Source organism: Pyxicephalus adspersus, chromosome 8, assembly GCF_032062135.1.
Source record: "Pyxicephalus adspersus chromosome 8, UCB_Pads_2.0, whole genome shotgun sequence".
NCBI classification, from domain to species: Eukaryota; Metazoa; Chordata; class Amphibia; order Anura; family Pyxicephalidae; genus Pyxicephalus; species Pyxicephalus adspersus.
In genome coordinates this window covers 74,773,966-74,800,669 of record NC_092865.1, presented here as the reverse complement: position 1 = coordinate 74,800,669, position 26,704 = coordinate 74,773,966, and the positions used below count along the sequence as shown (strand labels likewise).

General features: G+C 40.0%; 1 protein-coding gene and 1 long non-coding RNA gene across 2 annotated transcripts in view; one reads left to right on the top strand and one right to left on the bottom strand.

Moving 5' to 3' along the window:
* LOC140337421 (uncharacterized) overlaps nucleotides 1–19,658 on the bottom strand; it is a 29,798-nt gene extending 10,140 nt beyond the window's left edge. The window contains exon 1 of the long non-coding RNA XR_011922041.1: nucleotides 19,537–19,658. This is a non-coding gene — a long non-coding RNA (uncharacterized lncRNA). The remainder of the gene's footprint in view (nucleotides 1–19,536) is intronic.
* The window catches only part of OGN (osteoglycin), a 93,978-nt gene that overhangs the window by 48,112 nt on the left and 19,162 nt on the right, over nucleotides 1–26,704 (top strand). Inside the window, exons 3-5 of the mRNA XM_072421174.1 lie at nucleotides 20,611–20,769; nucleotides 23,941–24,143; nucleotides 25,542–25,637. Coding sequence (XP_072277275.1) covers nucleotides 20,611–20,769; nucleotides 23,941–24,143; nucleotides 25,542–25,637 — 458 coding nt within the window. The remainder of the gene's footprint in view (nucleotides 1–20,610; nucleotides 20,770–23,940; nucleotides 24,144–25,541; nucleotides 25,638–26,704) is intronic.

The following is a 26,704-nucleotide window of genomic DNA, read 5'->3' as shown; positions in this document are numbered from 1 at the left end:
ATGGTCTAAGGTTATTACTGGTGTACCCCAGGGGTCAGTGTTGGGACCCTTACGGTTTAACATCTTTATAAATGATATAGAGTTTGGAATTAAAAGTACCATAGATGTACCAGTATTAAGGATCCTGATTCAGTTGTAGAAATATATTGCGCGTGAAGCAAAAATATATTACGAACTTTTAACCTATGATCATATACTATGAATAGGATTTCACTTAATTGTAAGATGTCACTAGGTTCAGATAAAGTGTGTCACTGGATGAGGTATATAGATAAGAAATTATACAATATATAGGGATATTGTTCCTGTGACCAAGTCTAAAATGCAAATATACCAATATATATATATATATATATATATATATATATATATATATATTTATTAGTGACACTTACTTGGGTTGGACCAACCATAGGTCATAAGGTCGATAGGAAAAGTTGATGATACTATATGTGACCTTTCCTTTGGATAAAGAATATTCCCAGGCCAAAAGCTCCCAAGTGTGAAAGTTCCTAGATATAAACAAGTGGTTTGATATTTCATCAAGGATGGAAAATTTGAGGGTAAAACTAAATACATTTATTTGGTGCATCACCATATGATGAGGGGGGAGAGAGCTTACCACGCCAGATGCAGGTGTCCAGTTGGAAGGTATTGCAGAGATTGCAGGGAAGCAGAGGTAGTAAAAATTGTCACAGTCTCGCTTGATAGAGGCGGACTGGTTGGTGTTCCTGTGTGTGTCTGCTGATAAGAAAGTCCCCATGACATCATCAGCCTCTGTAGCGGAGTGGGAGGGCCGCTGCCATGGTGATAGCGCCTCTCCACAACTATATATATTTACTAATGGTTAACTAAAAATCACTAGTGACTTTATGTATAGTGTGTGGAACTCCACCCCAAGATGTAATGGGCAGGGGTATCTTCATTTTATGTTTGTTTAATTATGTATGAATCTAGACATAAATGCATTATTATTGTTTTCTAAAACCATAGATGCATTATATTCAAGCATCCTGCATGATGAGGGTATTATAAGCATTAAAAAATATTTAACAAGTGAGCCAATTAGCTTAAAAACAAAACAAATTGGTAATCTTATTACTTACCAATATACTGACTTCCTCACTCATAACCTCATCACACGCACGGCTTCAAGACTTTTCTAGAGCTGCCCCAACTCTCTGGAATGGTCTTTCTCGTCCTATTCGGCTTGCTCCTACTTTCTGCTCATTTAAAAGAGCACTCAAAACCATTTTTTCAAACTTGCCTACCCATCTATTTTTGTCTTTTATAACCGTTACTACTCCCCACCACTACATATCTTCCATCCTATTGTATGTAAATTCCCCCACCTACTAGTTTGTAAGATCCTCTGGGCAGGGTCCCCTCCTCCTCCTGTGTCACTGTCTGTATCTGTCTGTCATTTGCAGCCCCTATTTATTGTACAGTGCTGCATAATATTTTGGCGCTATATAAATCCTGTTTATATTAACCACCTGGCCGTTAATCCCGACATAGCTCGGGGTAAACACTTGCAAAAAGTGTTAAACTCGAACTTTTCTCACCAGGTGGTTAAAAATGTAAACAAACGTTATATTGCAATCCGATTGTCATACAATGTAATCTGCTTTTAAATGGTTTTTACAGTACAAAAACACCACACAACATGAAATAAAAATAAAAGTACATTTTTAATTTTATAGTTTATTTTTAGATTACGTTGTTTTCTATTATTTCATTATTTTGTTAAATTATTATTTATATAAAATGATTATAATATAATAAATATAACTATCATACCCGGGAGTTAATTCTAAGAATTACAAGCCCACAATATAAACAAAAATTTCTATGCAAAAAAATAGGATAGGATTTTATTAAAAGTACATTTTTTTTTACATGATTGTGTGTTTCAAACTTTATTTTATATTCGTGATATCTACTATAACCCTGTTCGGACATATTTCTGTAACTTACAGGTCCACAATTTAAAAAAAAAAATTTCATGAAAAACAGTGTACCGCTTTTGGTACAGAAATCTAGACATCAGTGTAACGCCCAGGAGGTTAATAATAATATTGCATCAAAATATTTTTATTTTTGATGATCAAATCTACAGCCAAGTATGAGGGGTTGCTATAGGGACACAATGTGCCACCACATATTCCAACCTGTACCTGGGAGGTTGGGTAAAAGAACCTTTTTTTCAGATAAATCCCTGTCCATGTACCTTCCCCACATTCTTTTATGACGAAGGAACAGATGCGTTTCTGATTTTGACTGGCACAAGAAGTCATCTTAACCAACTCTTTGCATGTCAACAACAAAATTCATAAAATTTATAAATCACAGTGAAAGCTAGTACAACATCTATTTCCTTGTCAGACCTTCAAATAGAAATCAACTTTAATAATAAACCTTTATCAAAATTATATGGCAAATCTACGTCAGGAAACACTATTTTATCTGTAAAAAGTGTACACCCTATTAATTTAAAAAATGGTATAAAATATTCCCAATATTTGAGATTAAGAAGACAATTTTAAATCAGCCAAATATGATTTAAGGGCCAGACTTTTACAAAGAGGTTATAGTCAAAAGATTACCTTTAGAAAACTTCCATCGATCAAAGACAAATTAGTAAGAAATCATTTGGAACTATTAAAGATAAAACCATCAAATGATTTAAAATTGGGAACTTTTCTGTGTAAGAAATATAAACAATGTAAATGGATATATAGCCAAAAGGACAAATTTAGAATTCCAGCTGAAATCAAGTTATATCTACAACATCACGTTGATTGTGACACAATAGGCATGTGGACATTTTTAAATTAGAAAAACGAAAAGAGCATTAATACCAACATGTATACACTGTCACAAGTGGATAGATACCCTCTCATTTAAGTTATTAGAATGAATGTGGTTCAAAGACAGGGTTTTCTTTGGCAACAATCTTTAGTGTATTCAACGACAATCAATAGTACATTCTCATAAATGTGAAACAGCAAACAATAATATCAATAGTACAGATTTGTCAGGTACTTCCTCACCCTTAGAGGTTAATTACCCAAATTTTTTTGTAAACATCCACAGTAAAATTTAGGAGTATTTCCTCCTATCTAGAGGTCATTTACCTCCTATGCTAGACAGAGACCAACTATTTTATAATAAATAAAACATATAACATAAACGTATTTCTGACACAGCTTTGTTAACCCGACATGTTTCGCCCAATCTAGGCTTCCTCAGGAGTGATGCTACGCATGTTGATGTTCAAAGCTCTGTTTCTTGAGGGCATCTACATGTTAAATAAATATCTGTTACAATAGTATGTAGATATTTAAGTAATTGATTTATTTCTTATTTTAAATGGTGCCTAAATTACTTTTAATAGAATGTGTTATAAAATTACAAAATAATTAATGTCACATGCCTTCTCCACAGCCAGTGCGCTACTGCATCTCTGCCAAGGGTCACTTACTGTGGATCAGTATGCAATAACCTTGGCAGCTGAAGGTTTCGAGCCTTGGCAGCTGAACTCGCTTGGAACAATGAAGCACTCCACGCTACCTTCTGGCAAGGCCTTTCTGACCATGTGAAGTATAAGTTGGTCGGGAGATTACCTGGTCTCTGGATGATCTGATCTCCTTGGCCATCCAGATAGACATCTGCTTCTAAGAGCGTTTCCAGGCGAAATCTCGCCCACACAAAGCCTTCGTCCGGCGTTTGGCACACTCCTTTCAGCAGCCTCTGCAAACTCCAGCCTCCCCTGTTCCCCCCGTCTCTGAAGAACAAATGCAGCTAGGCCGATCAAGGCTATTTCAAGAGGAGAGGACCCGGCACCTCTCTTCTAGTCTCTGCCTGTACTGTGGACAGAAGGGACATGTTATTAAATCTTGCCCACAGAGGCCGGGAAACTTTAGCGCCTAGCATGTTCTGAGGGGGGCATGCTAGGTCACTCTTCTCTCCCCTCCAGTCAGCGACCCTCCATAACTATCCAGCTTCACCACAACAATTCCACACTTGCCCTTGAGGCTTTCATTGACTCTGGAGCAGCTGTAAATTTTATTTCTTCCACCCTCCTCAAGGAATGTGGCTGGCTTATGGAACCATTATCACAGCCTCTGCCAATCCCTGCGGTGGATGGTACCCTCCTGTCATGTGGACTTATTCCCTTTCAGACTTGACCCAAAGAAATGTTCATTGGTGTGCTACATCATGAGACCGTAACTTTTTTGTGTTTCCTCAGGCCACCTCTGCAGTCATTCTGGGCCTCCCATGGCTTCAACAACACTCCCCAGTGTTAGACTAGTCCACTCCAGAGGTATTGGCTTGAGGCCCCTCATGCTACTCCCAGTGTTTGACTAAGCTCAACCATCTCAAGCCTCTCACTCTCTCCATGTCAGAGGTTGCTCCATCCATCCCTACTCAGTACTTGGACTTTCAAGACGTCTTTTCCAAATGTAAGGCTTAGCAGCTTCCTCGTCGTGCTATAGACCTCATACCTAATTCCACACCTCCCAGAGGTCGGGTACACCCCCTCAGTCTACCGGGGACTAAGGCCATGAGTGAATACATCAAGGAACACCTGCAGCGAGGATTTATTTGCAAGTCTACTTTCCCGGCTGGTACAGGATTCTTCTTTGTCCAGAAGAAAGATGGGACTCTGCCCCTGCATTAACTATCGCGGCCTTGAATGCCATCACGGTTAAGAACCGCTACCCGCTGCCACTTATCCCCAAGCTTTTTTGACCGTCTCTGTGGTGCCCAGGTCATCACCAAACTGGACCTTTGAGGAGCCTAAAACCTAATTGGGATCAAGGAGGGGGATGAATAGAAAACAGCATTAATTACCAGGGACGGGCATTTTGAGTACCATGTTTCCCTGATGATAAGGCATCCCCATCAAACAGGCCACCCCCCGATTTTTGTTTAAAAAATTAAAATAAAGCACCCCCCGCAAATAAGACACCCACCGATACCTGCCACTGTGTGCCTCTGTGTGACTCCTCAATGCTGGCTGCAGTGCAGAGTGAAACTGAAAGTAACTTCAAAAGGACAAGCAAGCTACTGATCCCTGCCCTAACGGGGTCTGTTACCCGGCCGTAGAAGCAAAAAAAAAGTGAGTCAGTGAACAGAGGGGACAATGAATGGCACACAGAAGGGGACAATGAATGGCACATGAGTGATCAGAAGGGGACAATGAATGGCACATGAGTGATCAGAAGGGGACAATGAATGGCACATGAGTGATCATGAGTGATTTTCAACAATAAATGTGTACTGTAGTCTTCTTCATGGTAAAATAAGATATCCCCCTGAAAATAAGACCTAGGGCATATTTTGGCATTTCAAAAAATATAAGACAGTGCCTTATCATAGGGGAAACAGGGTATCTAGTGATGGCCTTCGGTCTCTGTAATGCCCCGGCTGTCTTCCAACACTTTGTCACTGAGGTATTCCATGACCAGCTTTATATCTGTGTTTTGGTCTATCTGGATGACATCCCAATTTTTTTCCCCTGATTTGCTCTCACACAGACAGCAGGTCCACCTGGTCCTACAAAGATTCTGAGACAACAGACTCTATGCGAAGGCTGAGAAGTGCCAGTTTGAACTTCCCAAGGTGCCCTTTCTGGGCTACATTGTCTCCAAAGAGGGTCTTTCCATGGATCCTGGAAAGGTTTTGGCTATTACTAACTGGCCACTACCCTGCGGCCTAAAAGCCACTCAGTCGTTCCTGGGTTTCACTGGCAATTCATTAGAAATTACTCCACGCTGGGAGCTACCATCACTGCCCTGACCCGGAAGGATGCTGACCCCAAGAACTGGCCCTCTGAGGCTATTGGGGTCTTTCATGCTCTGAAACAATCTTTTATTTCTGTCTGCTCTGGTTAGGCCAAATGTGTCTGAACCCTTTTCTGTTGAGGTTGATGCCTCCTCTGTTGGAGTGGGGGCCCTTATCTTTCAGACCCCCATTGGAGTACCACGCACATGTGCATTCTTTTCTAAGAAGTTTTCCCCAGTAGAAAATAATTATTCCATCGGAGACCGAGAACTTCTAGCAATCAAGCTAGCCTTGGAAGAATGGTGTTACCCTTTAGAGGGTTCCCCTCACAAGATCACTATTTTTACTGATCACAAAAACTTTCAGTATCTGCAGACTTCTCGCCGTCTTAACCCACAGCAAGCCCATTGGTCATTATTCTTTTCTAGTTTTGATTTTGTGATTACTTTTAAACCTGGTTCCACCAACTCCCAAGCAGATGCACTTTCTCGCTTTTTTGATCAACAGGATTCCGAGACTGTTGCAGAGCCAGAGTTTATCATACCTCCAGCCCGCATTTTGGCCTTGACCTCTACCCAAGAATCTGCTATCCCTCAAGGTAAAACCTTGATGCCGCCTCAACTTTGCACCAAAATACTACATTGGGCACATGACTCGAAACTTTCTGGTCACCCGGGTGTTTACAGAACATATACATTCCTCTCCTGCCTCTACTGGTGGCCCAACCTTTATAAGGATGTGACTGACTAAGTAAAGGCCTGTGCAGTCTGTGCTCAGACCAAGTCATCTACCTGTGCCCCAGCAGGGCCACTTCTTCCTCTGCCTATTTCCAAGGAGCCTTGGAGTCATCTGTCCATGGATTTCATCACTGATCATCCTCCTTTTATGGCTGTACAGTTATTTGTGTGGTTGTAAATCGATTTTCTAAAATGGCCCATTTTGTACCCTCTTCCAGCTTTACTATTGCCAGCAGCACTGGTGCCAGTCTTTATTCAAGAAATTTTTAGACTTTATGGCATGCCCATTTATATAGTCTCTGATCGTGAGGTACAATTTACTTCACATTTCTGAAAAAGGCTTCTGCAAATCCCTGGACATTTCTGCGTTGTCCTCAGCTTACCACCCGCAAACCAATGGACAGACAGAAAGGGTCAATCAGTCATTGGAACAATACCTTCGAGCCCCAGTATCAACCCACCAAGATGACTGGCTCTACTACCTTGGGCAGAGTTCACCAACAATAATTATGTTTGCTCCAGCATCAAGAAGTCTCTATTGTTTATTGCTTACGGCAAACATCCTCGCCTTCTGTCTCCTATTCCTTGCTCTACTGAAAAACCCGCACTCTGTGCCCTGCAGAGGGACTTCAACTGTATTTTGGCCTCAACATCAGTGCACCTACAGCAGTCGGCTGCCCATTAGAAGTTTGCGGATCGGCATCGCCGTAAGGCGCCTCTTTTCCAACCTGTGGACAAAATCTGGCTGTCGACCAGGAATATTCGTTGCAAGGTGCCTTCTCTAAAGTTTGCTTCACCTTTCATCAGACCTTTTGTCATTTCTGCCAAGGTTAACCAAGTTTGTTATAAGTTACGCCTTCCTCCACATCTCAAGCTGCCCAATACTTTCCATGTGTCTCTACTTAAGCTGTTGGTCCTGAACTGCTTTTCTCGTTCCTCTCCACTGGCTACTCCTGCAACCGATTCTTTTCAGGAATATGAAGTCCATCAAATTTTGGATTCCAAAATTTCTCGTAAGAAGCTCATGTACCTGATCTACTGGAAAGGTTTTGGCCCTGAGGAGAGATTGTGGGTTCCTGCTGCAAATGTGTCTGCCCCTCTCCTGGCTAAAACATTCCACTGCTTCCCCTTGAAACCTGAACCTAGGTCCGTGAGAAGGCCCCAAAAAAAGAAGGGTAATTTCACATTTACCTCTTCCCCTCTAAAGACTCTGCACCTTGACCATTCTCAGCACCACCTCTGTGCAAGCCATAGCACCCCCTAGTTGTCCTGTCTCTCTGTGCGTGACAATTACTTATATTGAGAAAACATGGTTATATTATACAGTGCTATGATCTAGATAATTGGACATTTTGTGAGAGATAGATGATTCTCAAAAAGAACATTCTTTGTCCATAGACTGTTGTTTGTTTGTTTGTTTGTTTTCACCCATTGATTGGAAAGAAGTGTTTGCTTGTTGCTGTGTCCATTTTCTCCCTTGGTGCCACTCTATATATGCTTCATTAATTGTGCTGAAGATAGCAGGAACTCCAATTTGTTGAAGTAGAAAGCTGGTCTTGTACGTTGAAACACTGTACTTTAAAATTACATGGGTATATTTATTTACTTAGATTTTATTGTAAAAACTTTGTAGGTCTCATGGTTATTTCCTGAGGAAGCAGATGATATATCCTTGAAACATGTCAAAAAATAATTACCGAGAACCATCCAGCTATTAAAAGATTGTTGAGCAGTGACTGCCTTTTTAATATATATTTGTAATTTTATGATTTGATACTTTAACAAAGATCCTTGGTATTTAATACAATATATATATTGTGCTGAGAAGTTCCTGACTTTGCCCTCTTCCAGATGAAATAGAAAAATGAGTGTGGGGGCATATGACAGCCTAATATCTTAGTAATTATCTGTACTATCAGGTCTTTGCGATTCTTAAAACTGTTTTTTCTTTGAATGAGAAGCTGTGAAGGCAGAGTGTGAAAGAGGCACAAGCAAGTTTCACGTGCACAGCACAGCACCTTAATGTTTGCACAGCACCTTAATGTTTGACCAATAATGTTAGCCTGTTTAACGAGATTTGTCTGGTACTTTGAATCAACATTTTATAGCAGTCATGTAATCATTACTCACTGTGGTGGTTTTATTGGCTGTGGTTTCAAGTAAAGTACAACAACAGGCAAAAACCAGTAGATAGGGTATCACTAGGTATATGGTGCATAAAGGTGCTTGCCAACCCCAGAATATGTATAGGAGCATAAATAACGAAAGAACAGAGGGGTCCTAATAGACAAGATTATTGTATTTAAGATAAAGTGCTTCTTAAAAAAACAATATAAATCCTTAAGAGCGGTTAGCAAATGTTCCGGAAATTATCCGAGACATTTACCCCGTTAAGGGCTTCGTCAGGGGTCATGAAACGTTTGATGGTACATTGTGATATACTGCAAACAATTGTTATAATGAACATCATGTTATTGATAATCAAGTGGTACAAAAAATAAAAATAATTTAATATATTCTCTCACTCCAAATTAGCATATGTTTGATTTGTCCATAGATATGCACAGTCACATAATGGGGTGGTTAGAGTAGCTTATTACATATACAGGATAATATACCCACAGAGTCACAGTTTATCTGGAAAATCATAGAAGAATTATATACAGAGATACATACACATAAAAATAATTATAAAAATACACCAATTGTTAAATGTGATCAATGGAGATGTCAGGTTCATGACCATTATCAATGTAAATCAAAAAAAGAAATAAGGAAGAATATTTAATGTTAACTTACATGTCAGATGGTTGACCAACAGATTACATGCTGTATATATTTCACAGAAAAGTCTGGTGAAGAAAGATAGCTCACAAGTGGGAGATATCCCCCATAATCAGCTATAAATGTAATATAGGATAATAAGGGTGTAATATTTACACTTGTGAAGAAATATACTTAAACTTATACTTGTGAAGAAATTTTTTGATTAGTGTAGGTTGAAGTAGTAAAGTAGTTTGCTGGTGTGTATCCTACCTGATAAGCCGTTATTCTAAATATCTCCCCAGTGGTGGTAGAAGCAGATATTTCCCAAGTGGTGATAAACGTCTATAAATGTAATATAAGGTAATAAAGATAAAGTATATTTATTCATAAGCATTTTGTTTAATTATTATAGATTAAAATTAATAAAATAGATTGTTTATGAGTATATTACCTGATAAGTAGTAATATCTCCCAAGTGGTAACAAATAGCAGATATTTATTAAGTAGTGATAATCTCTTATAAATATAATATTAGTAACCATATAATATATATTTGCCTTCAAATCCCTACACAGTTATTGTCCCACTTACATTTCTGACATGGTTAAAAAATACTCACCCTGCCGCTCTCCCTGCTCCTCCAATGACCTACTAATGACTTCCTCACTCACTAATGATAACCTCATCACACGCACGGATACAAGACTTCTCTAGAGCTGCCCCAACTCTCTGGAATGGTCTTCCTCGTCCTATTCGGCTTGCTCCTACTTTCTGGTCATTTAAAAGGGTGCTCAAATCCCATTTTTTCAAACTTGCCTACCCGTCTTCTTCTGTCATTTGAAACCGCCACTACTTCCCACCACTACATATCTCCCATCCTATTGTGTGTGAAATTCCCCACCTACTAGATTGTAAGCTCTTCGGGGCAGGGTCCTCTCCTCCTGTATCACTGTCTGTATTAGTCTGTCATTTGCAATCCCTATTTATTGTACAGCGCTGTGTAATATGTTGGCGCTATATAAATCCTGTTTATTATTAATAATAATAATAATAATAATTGGAATAAGTTTGAATATTGTGGGTTAGAATATTAAAATAGTTTGCTGGTAAGTATGTTAAGTTGATGGGTGAATGCTGAACAAGGTTACCATGGTTAGGAGGAAAAGGATCTGTGACTGTAGCTCAGTCCCCAGAGTGAGGTATGGATGCCACAGGGTCAGCCACGTGCCCTTAAATGAAGTGAGGGGACGGAAGTGGGTGAAAAGTAGCACTGCGCGTGTGTGTCTTGCAGAACTCAGCTAGTGAGCCTGCATGGGAACCTAATGTCAGTCAAAGGGGGCTCTCCTGAATGACATCAATATATGGGAAAGCCCCACGGGTGTTTGCTGGCTCAGCATCTGCATCGGAGCATCAAAAGGATGCCGATGGAAACGCAGAGAGCACATACAAATATGTGCTCATATGGGGGATGGAGTATTAATGCCGTAATGTAATTAATGTAAACATTGCCCCGCATATTAACAATGGCACCGGAGCAAATGCTCTGGTGCTCCTGTCCCCCATAAGTCAGCAAACAGTACTACGTGGGGGAGAGAGGGAAAATGGGAGAAAGGAGGGGGAAGGGGGAGGAGGATGGTGATTGAGTAATGAAATGATTCATGTGCCGTAATCTGAGTAAGTGTGTGAACTGAAGACACGACCTTAATATAAATGGATGTGTGAGCAGATATGTATTAGAAGGTGAATACAAATCACCATACATAAATTCATATTCAAAAAGGTAAACACAGTAATAAATACAGTGAAGCATTAAGCAATGGTAGTAGTCACAAAATCATTAAAGTATTCAAGCCAATATAATTCCCATATTGTGATTCTCAAGGGTAATACAAAGAGTATATATATTTATACAAAAAATAAAGTTACATAGTAGGTTAGGTTGAAAAAAAGACATAAGTCCATCAAGTTCAACCACTAGGGAAATAAACATATCCCAGATATAAAACCCTATAACACATGGCTGGTCCAGAGGAAGGCAAAAAAAAGCCTGTTCTGTAGTAACCAGTTAATAATTCCAACATGGTTTAGAGAAAGGGTTTGAAGCTAAATACCTTGTTTAGCCCAAGGAAGTAATTCACTTTTAAAGTGAAAATCTATTTGAATTTGGACTGCAAAAGTTTTTTTCAAAATCTCCCCCCCAGGACTAGGGGTGATGCATTCTAGTGCCGCAAACCCAATGTAGTTGGTGTCAAAATTATGAGTAGTACCAACGTGGAAACTGACTGGTGTTACCACTTTCCCATTGGAGATGGGGTACACATGTTCATATATGCGTTTCCCTAATGTTCTTTTTGTCTTACTTATGTAAAATCCACACAAGCACATGGGATCAGATAAATCACATCTAGGGATGAACAGTTCACATGGTAATTAAGTTTATGGACAGACCCATTGGGAAAGGGAAAGGCCTGATTCTCCAGGATCCAGACACATTGTTTGCAGCTGCCACATCGAAAGGTACCATTAGATTCTGCAGTGTTGTCAACAATAGAAGGAGAATTATAATGGCTGGAGATCAGAGTATCTTTAAGGGAGCCAGGTTTCCTATAATTGATCCAGGGTTTAGATCCAATGTTGTATTGGATGGTGAGGTCTGCCGTGAGGAAGTTCCAGTGTTTGGTAAGGATTTTCTGAATCCCTTGGTGGTGTTCATTGAACTGTGTAATGAGTTGGAGTTTATTATATTAGGGATGAGCAAGAAATTTTGACACATCGTTTTCGCGAAACCATCAGAAGATTGAGGAAATTATAACAGGAGGATTCACAGAATGATCATATCTGAGCATGAAGCCCCCAAAGGATGTCTCTGGGTTTGGTAACTGGGGATAAAGAAAAGGCACATTTTCTTAACACTTTTTTTAGCTCTGTGTACACAAAGGAAAATGGCAGAGCTCAAGTCCGAATTCATAATAGCAATGTCACTGTCTTAAATGAGTCACAATGGCTCAAAATGTATATGATTGAGAAATAGTTGGGCAAAATTAGGGTTGACAAAGCGTCGGGACCTGATGGATTATATCCACATGTCCTCAAAGAGCTGAGCTCGGATATTTCAAAGCCAATATTTCTAATTTTTAGAGACTCTTTAGTCAGTGGCATAGTACCGATGGACTGGTGTAAGGCCAATCTGGTTCCTTTCTTCAAAAAGGTAGAAAAATCATTACCAGGTAACTACAGACTGGTTAGTTTAATGTCCATAGTTTGAAAGGTCCTGGAGAGTTTGATAAAGAACCACATAGAGGAGTTTCTGCTAGATAATAATATTATAAGTGATAGTCAGCATGGCTTCAAGAAAGATAGAAGTTGTCAAACAAATTTACTCTCTTTTTATGAGGAAATAAGTAAACAGGTAGACAGTGAAAAAGCAGTTGATATAGTGTACTTGGACTTTGCTAAAGCATTTGACACTGTACCCCACAGACGGTTAATATGCAAGTTGGGATCAACAGGTTTAGAAAAGTCAATCTGTAAATGGATAGAGAACGGGGTTAAAGACCATATCCAGAGAGTTGTAATTATTGGTTCATACTCTGAATGGTCTGAGGTTATTAGTGGCGTACCCCAGGGTTCAGTGTTGGGACCTTTACTGTTTACCATCCTTATAAACGAAATAGAGTTTGGCATTAAAAGTACCATTTCTGTGTTTGCAGATGACACCAAACTATGTAATGGAATTAGGTCCATACAGGATGTCTATAATCTATAAGCAGACCTGGATGTACTGTGTGATTGGGCAGCCAAGTGGCAAATGACATTTATTATATATAAATGTAAAGTGGTGCACTTGGGGACTAACAACATGCATGGTGAGCCTCCGGGTGAATACATACAAGTCAGAAATGGAAAAGGATCTGGGGGTTATGGTAGATCATAGACTTAATAACAGCATGCATTGCCAAGCTGCAATATCTAAAGCTAGTAAAGTAGTTTCTTGTAATAAAAGAGGAATAGAGTGCAGAAATGGAGACATGTACAAAGCATTGGTCAGACCACATGTGGAATATGCAGTCCATTTTTGGGCACCAGTTCACAAAAAGGACATTGTGGAATTGGAGAGTGCAGAGAAGGGCAACTAAAGTGATAAAAGGAATGGAGGAGCTCAGCTATGAGGAGAAGTTAGCTGAACTGAATCTATTCTCCCCTGAGAAGAGACGTTTAAGAGGGGACATGATCACCCTGTATAAATTTAGAAACGGTCCATATAGAGAACTCTCTTTCCCATTATTCACTTTGAGATCATTACAAAGAATAAGAGGGCACTCTTTGCGGAGGAAAAGAGGTTTAAGCTCCGGATAAGGAAGGGATTCTTCACTGTAAGATCTGTGAAAATGTGGAATCATCTCCCTCAGGAAGTAGTTTCAGCAACTAGTATAGATTGCTTTATAAAAAAGATGGATGTTTTTCTAGAAGAACAAATATAACTGGGTATTAAGTATTTAAAGTAAAGAGAACAGAGACTGTTGATCCTGGGAACATCCGATTGCCTCATGGAATCAGAAAGGAATTTTTTTCCCCTGTTGAAGCAAATTGTACCAGGGTTTTTATTTTGCCTTCCTCTGGACCAACTATGTCTTATAGGGTTTTATATACCTGGGATATGTTTATTTCCCTAGTGGTTGAACTTGATGGACTTATGACTTTTTTTAACCTAACTTACTATGTAACTATTGTTTGCAGTATATCACAATGTACCATCAAATGTTACATGACCCCTGAGGAAGCCCTTAACAGATGAAACGCATTGGGAAATTTCTGTAACATTTGCTAACCCCAAATCTCCAGGTTACAGTCTGGATTTCTGGATTACTGTTTGATACTTGTGATTAGTTGTTGACTGTCTAGTGCCATCTTGTGATGGCCCCACAATAGATCACTTACAATCGTAAGGATCCTCTGGATTTATATTGTATTTTTGAGAGGCAATATATATATATATTTTTTTTAGCAAAAAACAAAACAGACATTTACAGAACTCAATTTACAGAGCTCTTCCATAAATTGTATATCATTCACCCTGATTACCCATTATTGAACAGTTGGCGGAACAGCTTGCCTCCACAGTGGAGGGATGAATGCTTTGGCAGCGTTTAATAGATGGCGCAAAAGAGATTTTTTATAACGTTTCCTCAACATCGCTGACACATGCAGCAGGGCAAGCTCCAGTTTGTCATGAATCGACACCCCTGTCAATCATTGTACTATTTCTGAACCATCCACCCAGAACAGGGCTGAAACGGGGCAGTCCCAATATATGTGTAATAAGGTACCTGTGTGATGGCCACATCTCCAGCACACTGAGCTTGTGTGTGGAAAAATCTTTGCCAGTCGATCAGGGGTTCTATATCACCTAGTAAGTAGTTTGTAGTTGGTCTCCTTATACCGGTTGCTAATAGAGGCTTTATGGCCATAGTGTAGCATGAGGTACATTTGGTCTTTCATAAATTTAGTGTTAAGTTACTCTCCCATTTGGCCATAAAATTGGGCCCAGGAGAGTCATGTCTAGTCAATTGCAATTTATACATGTAGGACAGCACACCTCTCAAGGGATCTCCGGCGACACACAGGCTCTCTATGGAGGGGATAGAAGTCCTGTGCCAACGGTAAGGACAAGATAAAGTGTTGGTATTGTATTCTTCTCCACGCATCTAAGCAAAGGAGGGAGTTGTCTACTTGAAGTTGCTTAATGCTAAGCCAGGTGGAGGGTTGCGAAAAATGTGTAGCTCAGAAAATGCCATTCTGAATCCAAATCCTAAAGATCAGATCTTTCCTACTGGTTGGTAACCTGTTTATGCAGCAAGTGGAGAGAGAGTCGCACCTGTAGAGTCTGTAGTAAATACAGGAGACAGGGCATAATACTCATTTTTAGGATATTATAACGGTCGAACCACAAAAAGGCCTGTTGCCTCCATCGCTGAAGGTCTCATATTGAGAATGGTACGAAATTCAATTCTTCTAACCTCCTCAGATCAGCCGGGATATTGGTGCCTAGATAACGAATTGAACTCCGGGCCCCTTTATTCCAAAATGTGGGCGACAAGGGTTTCGGAAGCTCAGCAGGCAAGTTAACATCTACTGCTTCTGATTTTTGAAGGTTGACTTTATAATCAGAGAACTGTGCATTGTGGCGCAGTTCCTTAAGCAGGTTAGGGGTGGTCACCTGGGGAGCAGTGATATAGAAATAAAAGGTCGTCTGCGTAGGCAGAGACTTTGTGTTTAGTGGATCCCACTCTAACACTTTAACATCCGGATTCTTGCAAATATGTCCCAACACGGACTCAAGAAGTTAAATAAAAAGCATGGGAGATAGCGGGCAGCCTTGCCTTCTTTCATTGGTAATGGAGAATGGGTGGGAAGGAATTCCATTAACCCTGACTGAGGCAGTGGGGTTCCTGTACAGGGCCTGTATCCACGTGAAAGGTTTACCAGGAATGCCTATGAAGGTAAGGACCGGTCTCATATAGTCCCAGTTCACACGGTCAAACGACTTTTCGGGCGTCTGACAAAAATATCAATGATGGGATTTTTTGCACCGTAACATAGTGGATCAGATTAAACATCCGAGTGGTGTTGTGCCTTGCCTCCCTAAATGAGAGAAATCCACTTTGATCTGAATGGATGAGACTCTGAAGTATAGGCGTGAGCCTCTGCGCTAATATGCTGGAGAAAAGTTTGATATCACAATTCAGGAGAGATATTGGCCAGTAGTTTGCACACTGCTTAGCATCTTTGTTAGGTTTTAAGATTACAGTTATGTGGGCCTTGGAGGAATCAGCAGGAAGAGAATATCCTGGCAAAGCGCAATAAAGGCCATTAAAAATGAATCCGTAAGCTGAGCCTTTCCCCTGGGAGCATTAGTAATTGCTGCCTGTGCTGCCAAGGCTTCTTCAGGTATTTTAGGGAGTCCTGAGGCTGCCAAATAGGCCTGTATACTTGTGGCAGCCGTATCTGAAAGACATGGTGTAGAGTGATCCCTGAGATTATACAGATCAAAGTAGAAATCTTTAAAAGAATCAGCTATATCCTGACAGCGATGAAGCAGGGTACCAGTTTTTGATTGTATACATGGTATGAAGGCACAAGCCTTTTTTACTCTAATGGCAAGTGCCAGGGGCCTTCCCGCACTTATTACTGTACTCATAGAAAAAGGCTTTGCACTTATCAAGCTGGGATCTTGCTTTGAAACAATATTGCAGAATAATTTTCTTACTGCTAGTAACTGGGCTAGTCTCTAGGTCATGGAGGTCCTGAAGCAACTGTGCCCCACACAAAGCACTTACGAGCTTCCCAGACAGCATGCTAGAAACTGACGCGTCATTTCTGTTAAAGAAGGCCGAAAGCTCACCCTCTAAATGGGTCCCAAAATTGTCCGAAGCCAGAAGCGATTCATTCAAACGCCAGAGGAGCGCCCTGGGGAGGCGGCATCTAGCGCCACTATGAGCGATATCAGGGCATGGAGGGAGAAGGTCATATTACCTATTTCGGAACTTTGCACAAGAGGGATAGTATCATGTTTGACCAAGAAAAAGTCTATACGTGAGTAGGTTTTGTGAACTGGGAATTAGAAAGTATAGTCTCGGTCATTGGGGTGCTGTATTTTCCTAAATTCGGTAAGTTGGTGAAGGTGCAAAAGACTCTTCAGTCGCCATAGAACAGAGTATGGGAGGTGGGAAGCCCCTCTGGATACATCAAGGACCGGGTCTGGAGCCAAAATAAAATCCCCCCCACTATAAGGGTGCCCTCTGCAAACATATCAGCAACATCGAGGAACTCCTCCAAACAGGATACTTGATTGGTGTTAGGAAGGTCTAGGTTAACTAGGATGAAAAGTTGGGAGTGAATCTTCCCTTTGACTAGAAGGTAGCACCCTTTAGGATCCACCTTTAGAGCAATCAATGACCATGGAAAAAAAATTTGTCAAGTAAGATGCTGACACCTTTAGATTTGGAATCAGGTAATGATCTATGGCATGCTGTCTGGAAACAGTGTTTTTTAAGTGAAGGTATCTTATGTCAAAAGTGCGTTGCCTTCACAAAAGCTATGTGACATTTCAGGCGGTTAGGAGCATTTAGGACCACAGGGCACTTAGTTGGGGAATTAAGGCCTTAAGCATTGATGGATGAAATTTTTAAGGATATATTAGCACTAGGGTGGGACCTGTCTCAACTTGCTGTTCCACTAAGGACAAGGGAGTGTGTGTGTGTGTGTGGGGGGGCGAACTTAAAAGAAAGAGAAGAAGAAAAAGGGAGAAGGAGAAGGAAAGAGAAAAAAGGTGGGGCTATACTCTAGTTGTAAAGCCGGAGTCCACCAAATAAAATTAATTTAGGTAGATGTCTAGCTCCTATTTCACCAGGAAAAGGAGCGAACTAGTGGGGGAAAGTGGAACTTGACGTAGGCATGTTTCCACTCACCTCCACCGTGTCTACTTAGAACACAACACACTGGAATCCACAGCAAAGAGTAACTTGGCATATACAAACAAAGATAGACATCTACTCCCTGTATAATTAACAAATAAGGAGGGAAGAACCAAATCAGGTAAAAAATTCTCCCTGGTCAGTCCCCCCAGACATTGCCACCCAACAGGCACTGTGCAGCCTTGACCATGTAATCAATCTGCGATCGTACATAGTAGATCAATTCACAATTCTGATAGTATTTAACCATGAAGGTATGAAGCGTCAATCGCTCAGAGTACATTGCAAAAATAAACAGTGCGGCAAATAAAGAACCAGGCTAGCATAGCTAGAGAATAGAGCTATCCTGGAGGCCAGTGGTAGCCGATATGCCCCCAGCATAGATAGGAGTAAAATTTCCTGGTCGAGCAGGACAGTTAAGTATCTGCTGTTACAGTAGTCTATCTTAACAATTTTGACACAACACAGCAAAATATCTATGGTAGCTTAGCTTATTGTAAAATCACCGCTGTAACTATCAATACCTTCCAGTAGTTCATTAACCGAAAGCGGTATGTGACCAGGGGGGAAGAAGTACTTTCTCCACTAGGGGGCAAACAAATTCCACCATAGCCAGCAGGCCTAATATACAGTACCTTAGTAACAGGATCAACAAAGCAGCATGGTAGAGGAATAAAGCTTCTTGGTAGGGGATAGCAGATGGTTATCACCCAAATGAAACTGATCTCTGAAATAGTAAACCGGCAGGTAACTAATATACCAACTTTGTATAATAATTATCTCCGCCTAAACCAGAAATATTGAGTGCTTTGCTGGGTCATTCAACACAAACGATCAAAATCAACCAACAGCGGATTGACTCCTAACATGGAGAACAATGCTGGGAGCTGCGCATGGTGGTGTAAGGCAAATGTCTCTCTGCCTTTCATTATCGGTACATGAAAAGGGTTCTCTACATCTAGAATGTATCAACTCCAGCAGTGGGTGAAGGGTACGGGGCATACATAAGGTCTGCCCTGAAACTTTGGGCAATAATTGTATGCTTGCACGGTCAAAGTCCACAAGACCTTGTCGCCAAGCTTTTTGCATAATCTTCTCTTACATAGTGTAAAAATGTATGCGGACAGAACAATCATTAGGTAGATTGGAGCTGCGGTCCCTGATACTGCGTATCCTGTGGGGGTCAAGAAGCTTTTTTAAAATGGCAGTCACTGTAGAGTTCAGATCAGCATTAGCCATAGCATAAGGGATGCCTCTGAGGCTCACATTGTTCCTCCTACTGCGACTTTTAAGGTCATCAGTGCGGAGTAATAGGGAAGTAAGCTGTGATTTACAATTTGATTTACTGTACTGGTGGAAGTTTCCAAAGTAGAGACCCTAGTATCGACTGCTGACACCCGCTGATTGACTGCATCTAAATCTGCATGTAGGGAGCCCTCTATTCTGGTGGCCATGGTTTCCAATCACTTTTTGTAGTCAATAGGGCAAGGTGCTCGTGCAGCATAACACGTGTAATAGGTGCCTGCTGCTGTGTGTGATCCATGCTGGGCTCTGGTGAGGCAAATCCCCTGGTGTCCTCTGAAAAAATTGCTGAACTTCCTGGGGTAGCAGGGGAGCGTGTTATGGATCCTGCAGGGCTAACTGCAGAGGTTCCTATACTGGCAGTAGGTGATGATGGCGGCCAGATGCCATATTGGGCGCCACGTGCTTTGAGGCAGGGGTGCTGTGTGGGGGGGGGGCGAAATACCGATCTAGATCCAGTTTCTTACCCGCTCCCTTGGGACCTTGTTTCCTTCTACCACACGGCATGCGGTTTGCTGGGGAGACTCTCGTGTGTGGAGGCTGCCGGACTGAAGACACTGTGGATGCGGCGCGAGCTCCGGGAAAAAGCTGCCTCACGCCGCCATCTCGCAGCCGCGCCCCCAGGCACTATATCTTAAATACAATAATCTTGCCTATTAAGACCCCTCTGTTCTGTCCTTTATATATGTGGTTTCAAGAAAACTTTCTCACAAAAATATTAATTCCACTCCTGTATGTTATTTTTTTTCAAGTGTGTTTTTATATAGCCTTTAGTCCACTAATTGAAGAGTTAAGTCATCTGTTTTCATACTAAAATCGGTTATTTTGTTACAGGGTCAGTAGCTTAGCTTTTGATTATTAACCTTGCTTCCACAACAAAAATATTAAACAAAGTTTATCTCTATTTGGTTTCCAGTGCAAATGTGAGATTAAAATTATTCACTTTTATATATTTAAAAAAATGATTTAACAGTATTTGGTCCATTTCCAGATAAAGACGATACATCATCAATATACCTTTTCCAGATCACAAGCTTTGGATCCAGCACCCCTTGGGTCCAGATTGTCTTAGACTCCCAATACACCATATAAAGATTAGCAAAGCATGGTGCAAATATAGTTTCCATAGCAGTGCCATATCCTTGTAGAAAGAAGGTTTCTGCATATAAAGAGAGATTTCAAAATAAAGATAGATTCAAAATAGATTCAACAATAACATTTACTTGCTCCATGGATAGTTTGGTATTGCTATAAAGGTTTTTTTTAAATTTCCATATAGCCATTAGTAAAAAATATGACTGCACAGAGTGGAATCACAATCATAGCAATTATAAACCATTGTTCCTGACATTCTAGACACCTTAGATGATTTGTTAGTTGTTTTGAATTTCTCATATTTGTAGGTGTTCTTTTTTAATTTTAAAGGAGGTTATAATCTTTCAGTAGCTTTTTTAATTTTTAACTGAGTTTTTCTAATTAGTAAGCTGTGGAATTTGCTCTATTACCTAAAATTAGAAAGCATTCCAATTACTTAATTTCAGATTTACCTACGTGCTTGGCTTGTGTATGTTTGAGTGGATCGGTTTACTGTGAAGAAACTGAGATTGAAGAAGTGCCCCCTTTGCCCAAGGAGACTGCATACCTTTATGCACGGTTTAACAAAATCAAGAAAATCACTGCAAAAGACTTTTCTGATTTTCGTAAGTAACACTCAACTGGCATGCTTCATCGGCTATTGCTATTACTCATTTTAGTATTGCATTGCCTAGCTAATTTATGTGTTTATGTATGATACAGAAAAAGTACTGCATGTTAGAGATGTTAATCCAAAGCATCCATAAAAAAATTGACACTGTTCCTTGCAAGAACAGTTTTTACTTCCCATATGTGATTTGAGTTTTTTCCTTGCTTTACTTTACTTTTTAATACCTTCGCTCACAATACTTGAGCTACTATTTATACTTATAGGTATTACACAGCTCAACAATTTTTTCTTTCACTAAGGACTTTTTCAGGTCTGCTGAATCCAGAAATTACATCACTTTAATTGAATTGGCTCTAGTTCTTTATACAGGAATCGGAATAGACGATTTTACCAACAACAAATGTTAACAAAGCATATTATTATCAAACTTTATTTACACCAATGTTTTGTACTTTAGATATTAATTGTAGCATTATTTTAATGACATTTTTATTTGCCTTCTTTTTATTCATACATTACAGAATTTGTGAAACAAGCATATCTTGCATATTTTGGTAATAAACTGGGGGACCAAGATAAGTATTGGGCTCCTCATATGGTATGCAAAACTCGTGTATAGTGTCTGTCAGTGGAAAAATGGAAAACTGAAAAGTTTGAAATTTGATGTACCTGGAGAGAGCCCAAAAATAATCATGATTGTTATTTTTGTGCTGTGAATGTAAAAGGTTTCAATTGTTACAAGAAAAACAAGTTGGAGTACCCTGATTTGGAATCAGCAAAACAACCTGTGCCGCATGGTGCTGATGTTCCCATACCAGTGTTCAGTACACTGCCTGATATTCCTGTATCCGACATGGAGGATATACAGGGTTTGGAGTGTAATCCAGGAGTTAGCAGTGGAAGTGAATATGAAGGAAGTGTTTCATCAAACCAGCGGTTTTCCCAAGAGAAGCTCAATAATTTAACCCCCCTAGGGGTATTCCCGAGTGTGACTCGGGGTGGAAAAAATTGCAAAAAGCGGTAATCCCGAGTCACACTCGGGGTACCTTTGAGGGTCCCTCTTACCTTATCCCCGCGCTCCAGCGGCGATCTCACGATCCCGCTGTGATGGGGGGGCGCTTCTCCGTCGGGGGGCGTGGCCGGGCGGGAAATTTAAAAGCAGATTACGGAGTAATCTGTTTTTAAATACCGCCCGGGTCCCCACCACCCTGATGCACGCATCTGCAGTTATATGCGATGCACCATGCAGGATTTCTGCTTGGTGCATCGCATCTAACGGCAGATGCGATCACCAATAGTAAATCCAGAGGGTGATGCCAGCGGAGATTTCCCGCTGGCAGCAGCCCCTGGATCTAGTGCCTGCTCCCTGCTCGCATCACCCGGAGGCTGATCTCCGGGTGATGCGAGCAGGAGAGTGAGCAGCGGGGACATCATCCCCTACTCCCGGAGGCTGATCTCACCCTCCGGGAGTAGGGGATGATGTCCCCGCTGCTCACTCTCCTGCTCGCATCACCCGGAGATCAGCCTCCGGGAGATGCGAGCAGGGGAATGAAGTAGGGCGGGGAACATCCCCACCGCATCACCCTGCAAGATGTGTGACATCTTCCGGGTGATGCGGTGGAGTGATGGATTCTGGGGGCGGGAAATTTAAAAGCAGATTACTATGTAATATGCTTTTAAATTTTTTTTTTAAAGTAAAAACACATCAAAACATATAATAAAAGTATAAATACAGATTGTAGTGCACCAAGCATCATTGCCCAGTGCCCTGATTTACATTTTGCACGCTATTAGCCCTGACCTTGATCTGACCTTTTAATGACTTTTTGATCACTTCCTGAATTGAAGTAAATTTTTTTTTCCAAAATCTGCATATAATTTATATTATTATTTATCAATAATATTGCACCCTTGTTTGGAAAATTTCAGAAGGAAATTTTTGATAAAATGTTTTTTTTTGATAAATTACATTGTTTTGGGCTAATATTTCATTATTTTTTATAATAATGATTTATAATTATGTATTTTTCTATAATTTATGATTCTAATATAATAAATAAATATAATAATTATACCCGGGAGTTAATCCTAAGAATTACAGGCCCACAATATAAACAAAAATTTCTACGCAAAAAAAATAGGATCACTTTTTGCATCAAAAAATGACAGAATTAGAATGCTAGGGGGGTTAATATGTGACCTAAGTCTGTCAAGCATCTGAACTTTTATCATACAGGCTAAAAGAAAAGAACTGTCTGGGAAGTTAAAATACTGGTTTATAGGACAAGAGAGGTGACGCTCCTACCAAATTTCAGTGAAGATGGAGACTTTGTGTACTGTTATACCATCCCTGGACTACTAGCCCATATGGGCGTACCAGAATACAGAGCAGAAGACTGGCGGCTTTTCATAGACAATTCAATGCTCCAAAATTTAGGTGCTACTATGAGCATAAAGGTGCACTATCTCCATAGCCATTTGCAAAAATTTCCAGAAAACCTTGGCGATTTCAGTGAGTAAGAAGGGGAGAGGCTCCATCAAGATATAAACATGATGGAAGAAAGGTATCAGGGCGGATGGGATAGACACATGATGGCAGACTACTTCTGAAGCCTTCAACGTGATTGTCCTGACCATCAGCATAAAGGAAATCATACAAACTCAGTTTATCAATGACTTCTTTGTGATTAGTTCTGTAAATATACTGATTATAGAATATACTGACATTAAGTATTTCAAAAATGTAATTTTGTATACGTAGGCATATCTAGTTTAATTTTGCCTAATTTTCACGTTTCATTAGTTTTCTATGAGGTTATTATTAAGTTCATTATTTTAAAAACTAGAGACAATCTAGCAAAACCAATGCCATATTTGGAATCTGAGCATCAACCATACCCTAAAATGACTTTAATCTGTTTGGAAAGAAAATGTTTGTTGACCAGAGTTTGTTGATAGAAGTTTTCTGCTTTTTTAAATCTGTTTCATATTTCTTGCTTTTAGACACACACTTTTGCATGTGTCACAAAAACAAAAAGAACCAGAAGCAATTTGGACACTGCCTAGGCTTTGTCATGTGGATACTCTTAATCATGCTTTTATAAGTTACGTTCAGTAATATATTTGAACTGCAAGAAAAATAAACTAGTCTTGTTTTTTTTCCTAGCTACTTTACGGAGAATTGACCTGACTGGCAATGTCATAGAAGAAATAGACGAGAAAGCTTTTGAAAAATTAGTCTTACTTGAGCAGCTTTCCCTTGCTGAAAACAAACTCACCAGGATTCCAGTCTTGCCAACAAAACTAATTTCATTTAATGCCAATCATAATCTAATCAAAAGCAAAGCAATCAAAGCAAATGCATTTAAGGTAACATCCAACTCAATAATTTTTAACTGCTTTGAAATTCTCACCTTATTCACCCTTGAGTGCCATGACACTCTTGGCAGTCAATGAGTTAAATTAGTTAAACCCACAACACAAAAGGTGTTCAATGTCTTACAGATTGTTTTCTTAAAAAGTTGCCAGAGTTTGAAAACAAAAGCCTGCTTCATTAACGTGTCCTGCAGAGGAGCACTTTTACTTCTTGTGTTAAACCGGGATTTTGCTTTAGAAGTTCGAAGTACCTATAGTGAATAAGACCAAGTGAGATTTATCGTTGGCTTATTGGCTATCACTCTTGCCTCTGCAGCTCTGGGGTCCCAGATTCAGATCTCAGTCAATACATTATCTTTATCTTTATCAATTTACATGATCATTATCTTATTCGTATGTTCTCCCCATGTTTGAGTGGGCTTGCTCTGTGCACTCTGGTTTCCTCCCACATACCAAAAACATACAGTTAGGTTAATTGGTTTCATCTCAAAAATTGACATGAGACTATGCAAATTACATTGACAAAAGATTGTGAGCCCCTCTGAGGAACAGTTAGTAACAAGGTTATTGACTATGGAGTGTTATGTAATACCTGTACATTGGTGCTAAATATTGTAAATATAAGGTATAATTATCTAAAATCTCATGCTACCCGCTGAATTAAAAACTGTAGCTCTGACAGAGAGTTCATTTTGATTGGAATCCCAACACACTAAAATCCACAAGTCAGCAAGTGTGCATAAACAAATTCAGTAGCCAATTATAGTGCATTGGCATCCCACCTAAAAAATGTACTACACTAGACTGGAAAGGTCCTAATCAGGTCATAAACCTTCAACATCATTTGCTCTTATGCACCTGGAAATTTAATTCAAACTGAAAGTTTGATTAGACTAGAGTTGACTCTTGCTGTATTGTGCAGGTGTACAAAGCATAATTGCACATTATTGCATACTTGCCTCACATTTTTTCCTCTTCTAGTAGTGAAAAGTCTTTTTTTCTTGGTCATTAGACTTCTGATGCGCATGTGAGCAAAAGTTATATAGTTCATGACACTCACAGCAACTAAAAAAATCTAGGAGGATTAAAATTAATTAAAATGTTGTCTGTTCTTTAAAAAATATCCTAGAAGTTTTTTTTTTGGATGTGAAACCTTGGATCCACTTTAAAGGATACATTTCTGCAAAATCTTATGTTTTGGGTTAAAAATCACTCTGCAAAGTGCAGTTCATACTGTGAGGGTTAGATCAGCAAGTAAAGCAAATTCAGGTCTGGTTTGGGTAGATAACATAACTGTACGTGTACTTTGTTTTATGACTTACTATATACATTTTTAGCTGTACTAATTATAACTTTTTTATTGTAGAAGACTAACTGGTTTTGTTCCCACAGAAACTGACAAACCTAGCTTATATCTATCTAGCTAACAATCAGCTGGATAGTGTGCCACCAAATCTGCCTGAAAGCCTACGGGTCATTCATCTACAGGTATGTAGATCTTTAAAATTACGTTTTTCATGATAAATATTTTATTTACATATCTAATATGCACATAGGAACCTGCTAGTTAAAACTTTTTTTTCTGTAAATCATATGGGTAATTATAGCAGCCAAAAACATTTTCAGGGGATTATCCATTGTCAAATGTGAATCAAAATGTGAGTCAAATTAGACTGTGGGACCACAGTGCCCACAAATTGGCCAAAAGGCACTTAAATGGGTTTTTCTATCAATAAATGAGGTACAAGGTTATAGATATATCCTCATGAAAAAAAGTTAGGTCTTTTAGCAGTGACTGAAGGACATTATAAGGTTGGTGTCACATTTCCTGTCAGTTCTCGCGGTGCTCTCTGTCAAACCGCCCTGCAGCATCCCATGCCTGTCTGCCCTGATGAACTCTCAGGTTCAGAACTTGCTCTCTACCTCCCTAACAGAGCATGCAGCCACATTTCCTGGTCTCACATGTTTGTGGGCAGTCATACACACACTGACGCAGGAAGAGATGTTATTTAAAGGGGCAGAGGTTATTTTAGTCTCATCAGTATTGGTGGCTATTGCTGTGACTATTGCTCTTTAGCATTTGGGACTCACCCTGGTGCAAACATATCCTGTACTTGCTCACTGGTTATTTGTCCTCCTTCCTGGTTACGATGATGCCTTGCCTGCCTCCTGTAACTATTTTGTGACTATGCCTTACTCTATGGCGGTCTGCTTGCAGAAGCCTACCTCTTAAGGTAGGTTAGACTCCACGCTCTGGGCAATCCCCTGTTACCTGCCAGAAGGAAGATCATACAGAAAATCACAACCAGAAATGATGAATTTAAGGATAGTGGTCTACTTGAGGAACTGTGCAAACAGATAACAGAAACCAGAATATTCGTACAAGAGGTCCAATGGGGATATTTCTAGCTTGAGGGCATCTTTAAACATTATCAGCTACCCCTGCCATAGTCTGAGCTCACTTGTGATTCTAGGTTCTTTGACTTCAGCACTGCCTAAACCTAAGGTAACACTTTCTGCTTGCTTCTCGGTTGATCAAAATCAGTTCTACGTGT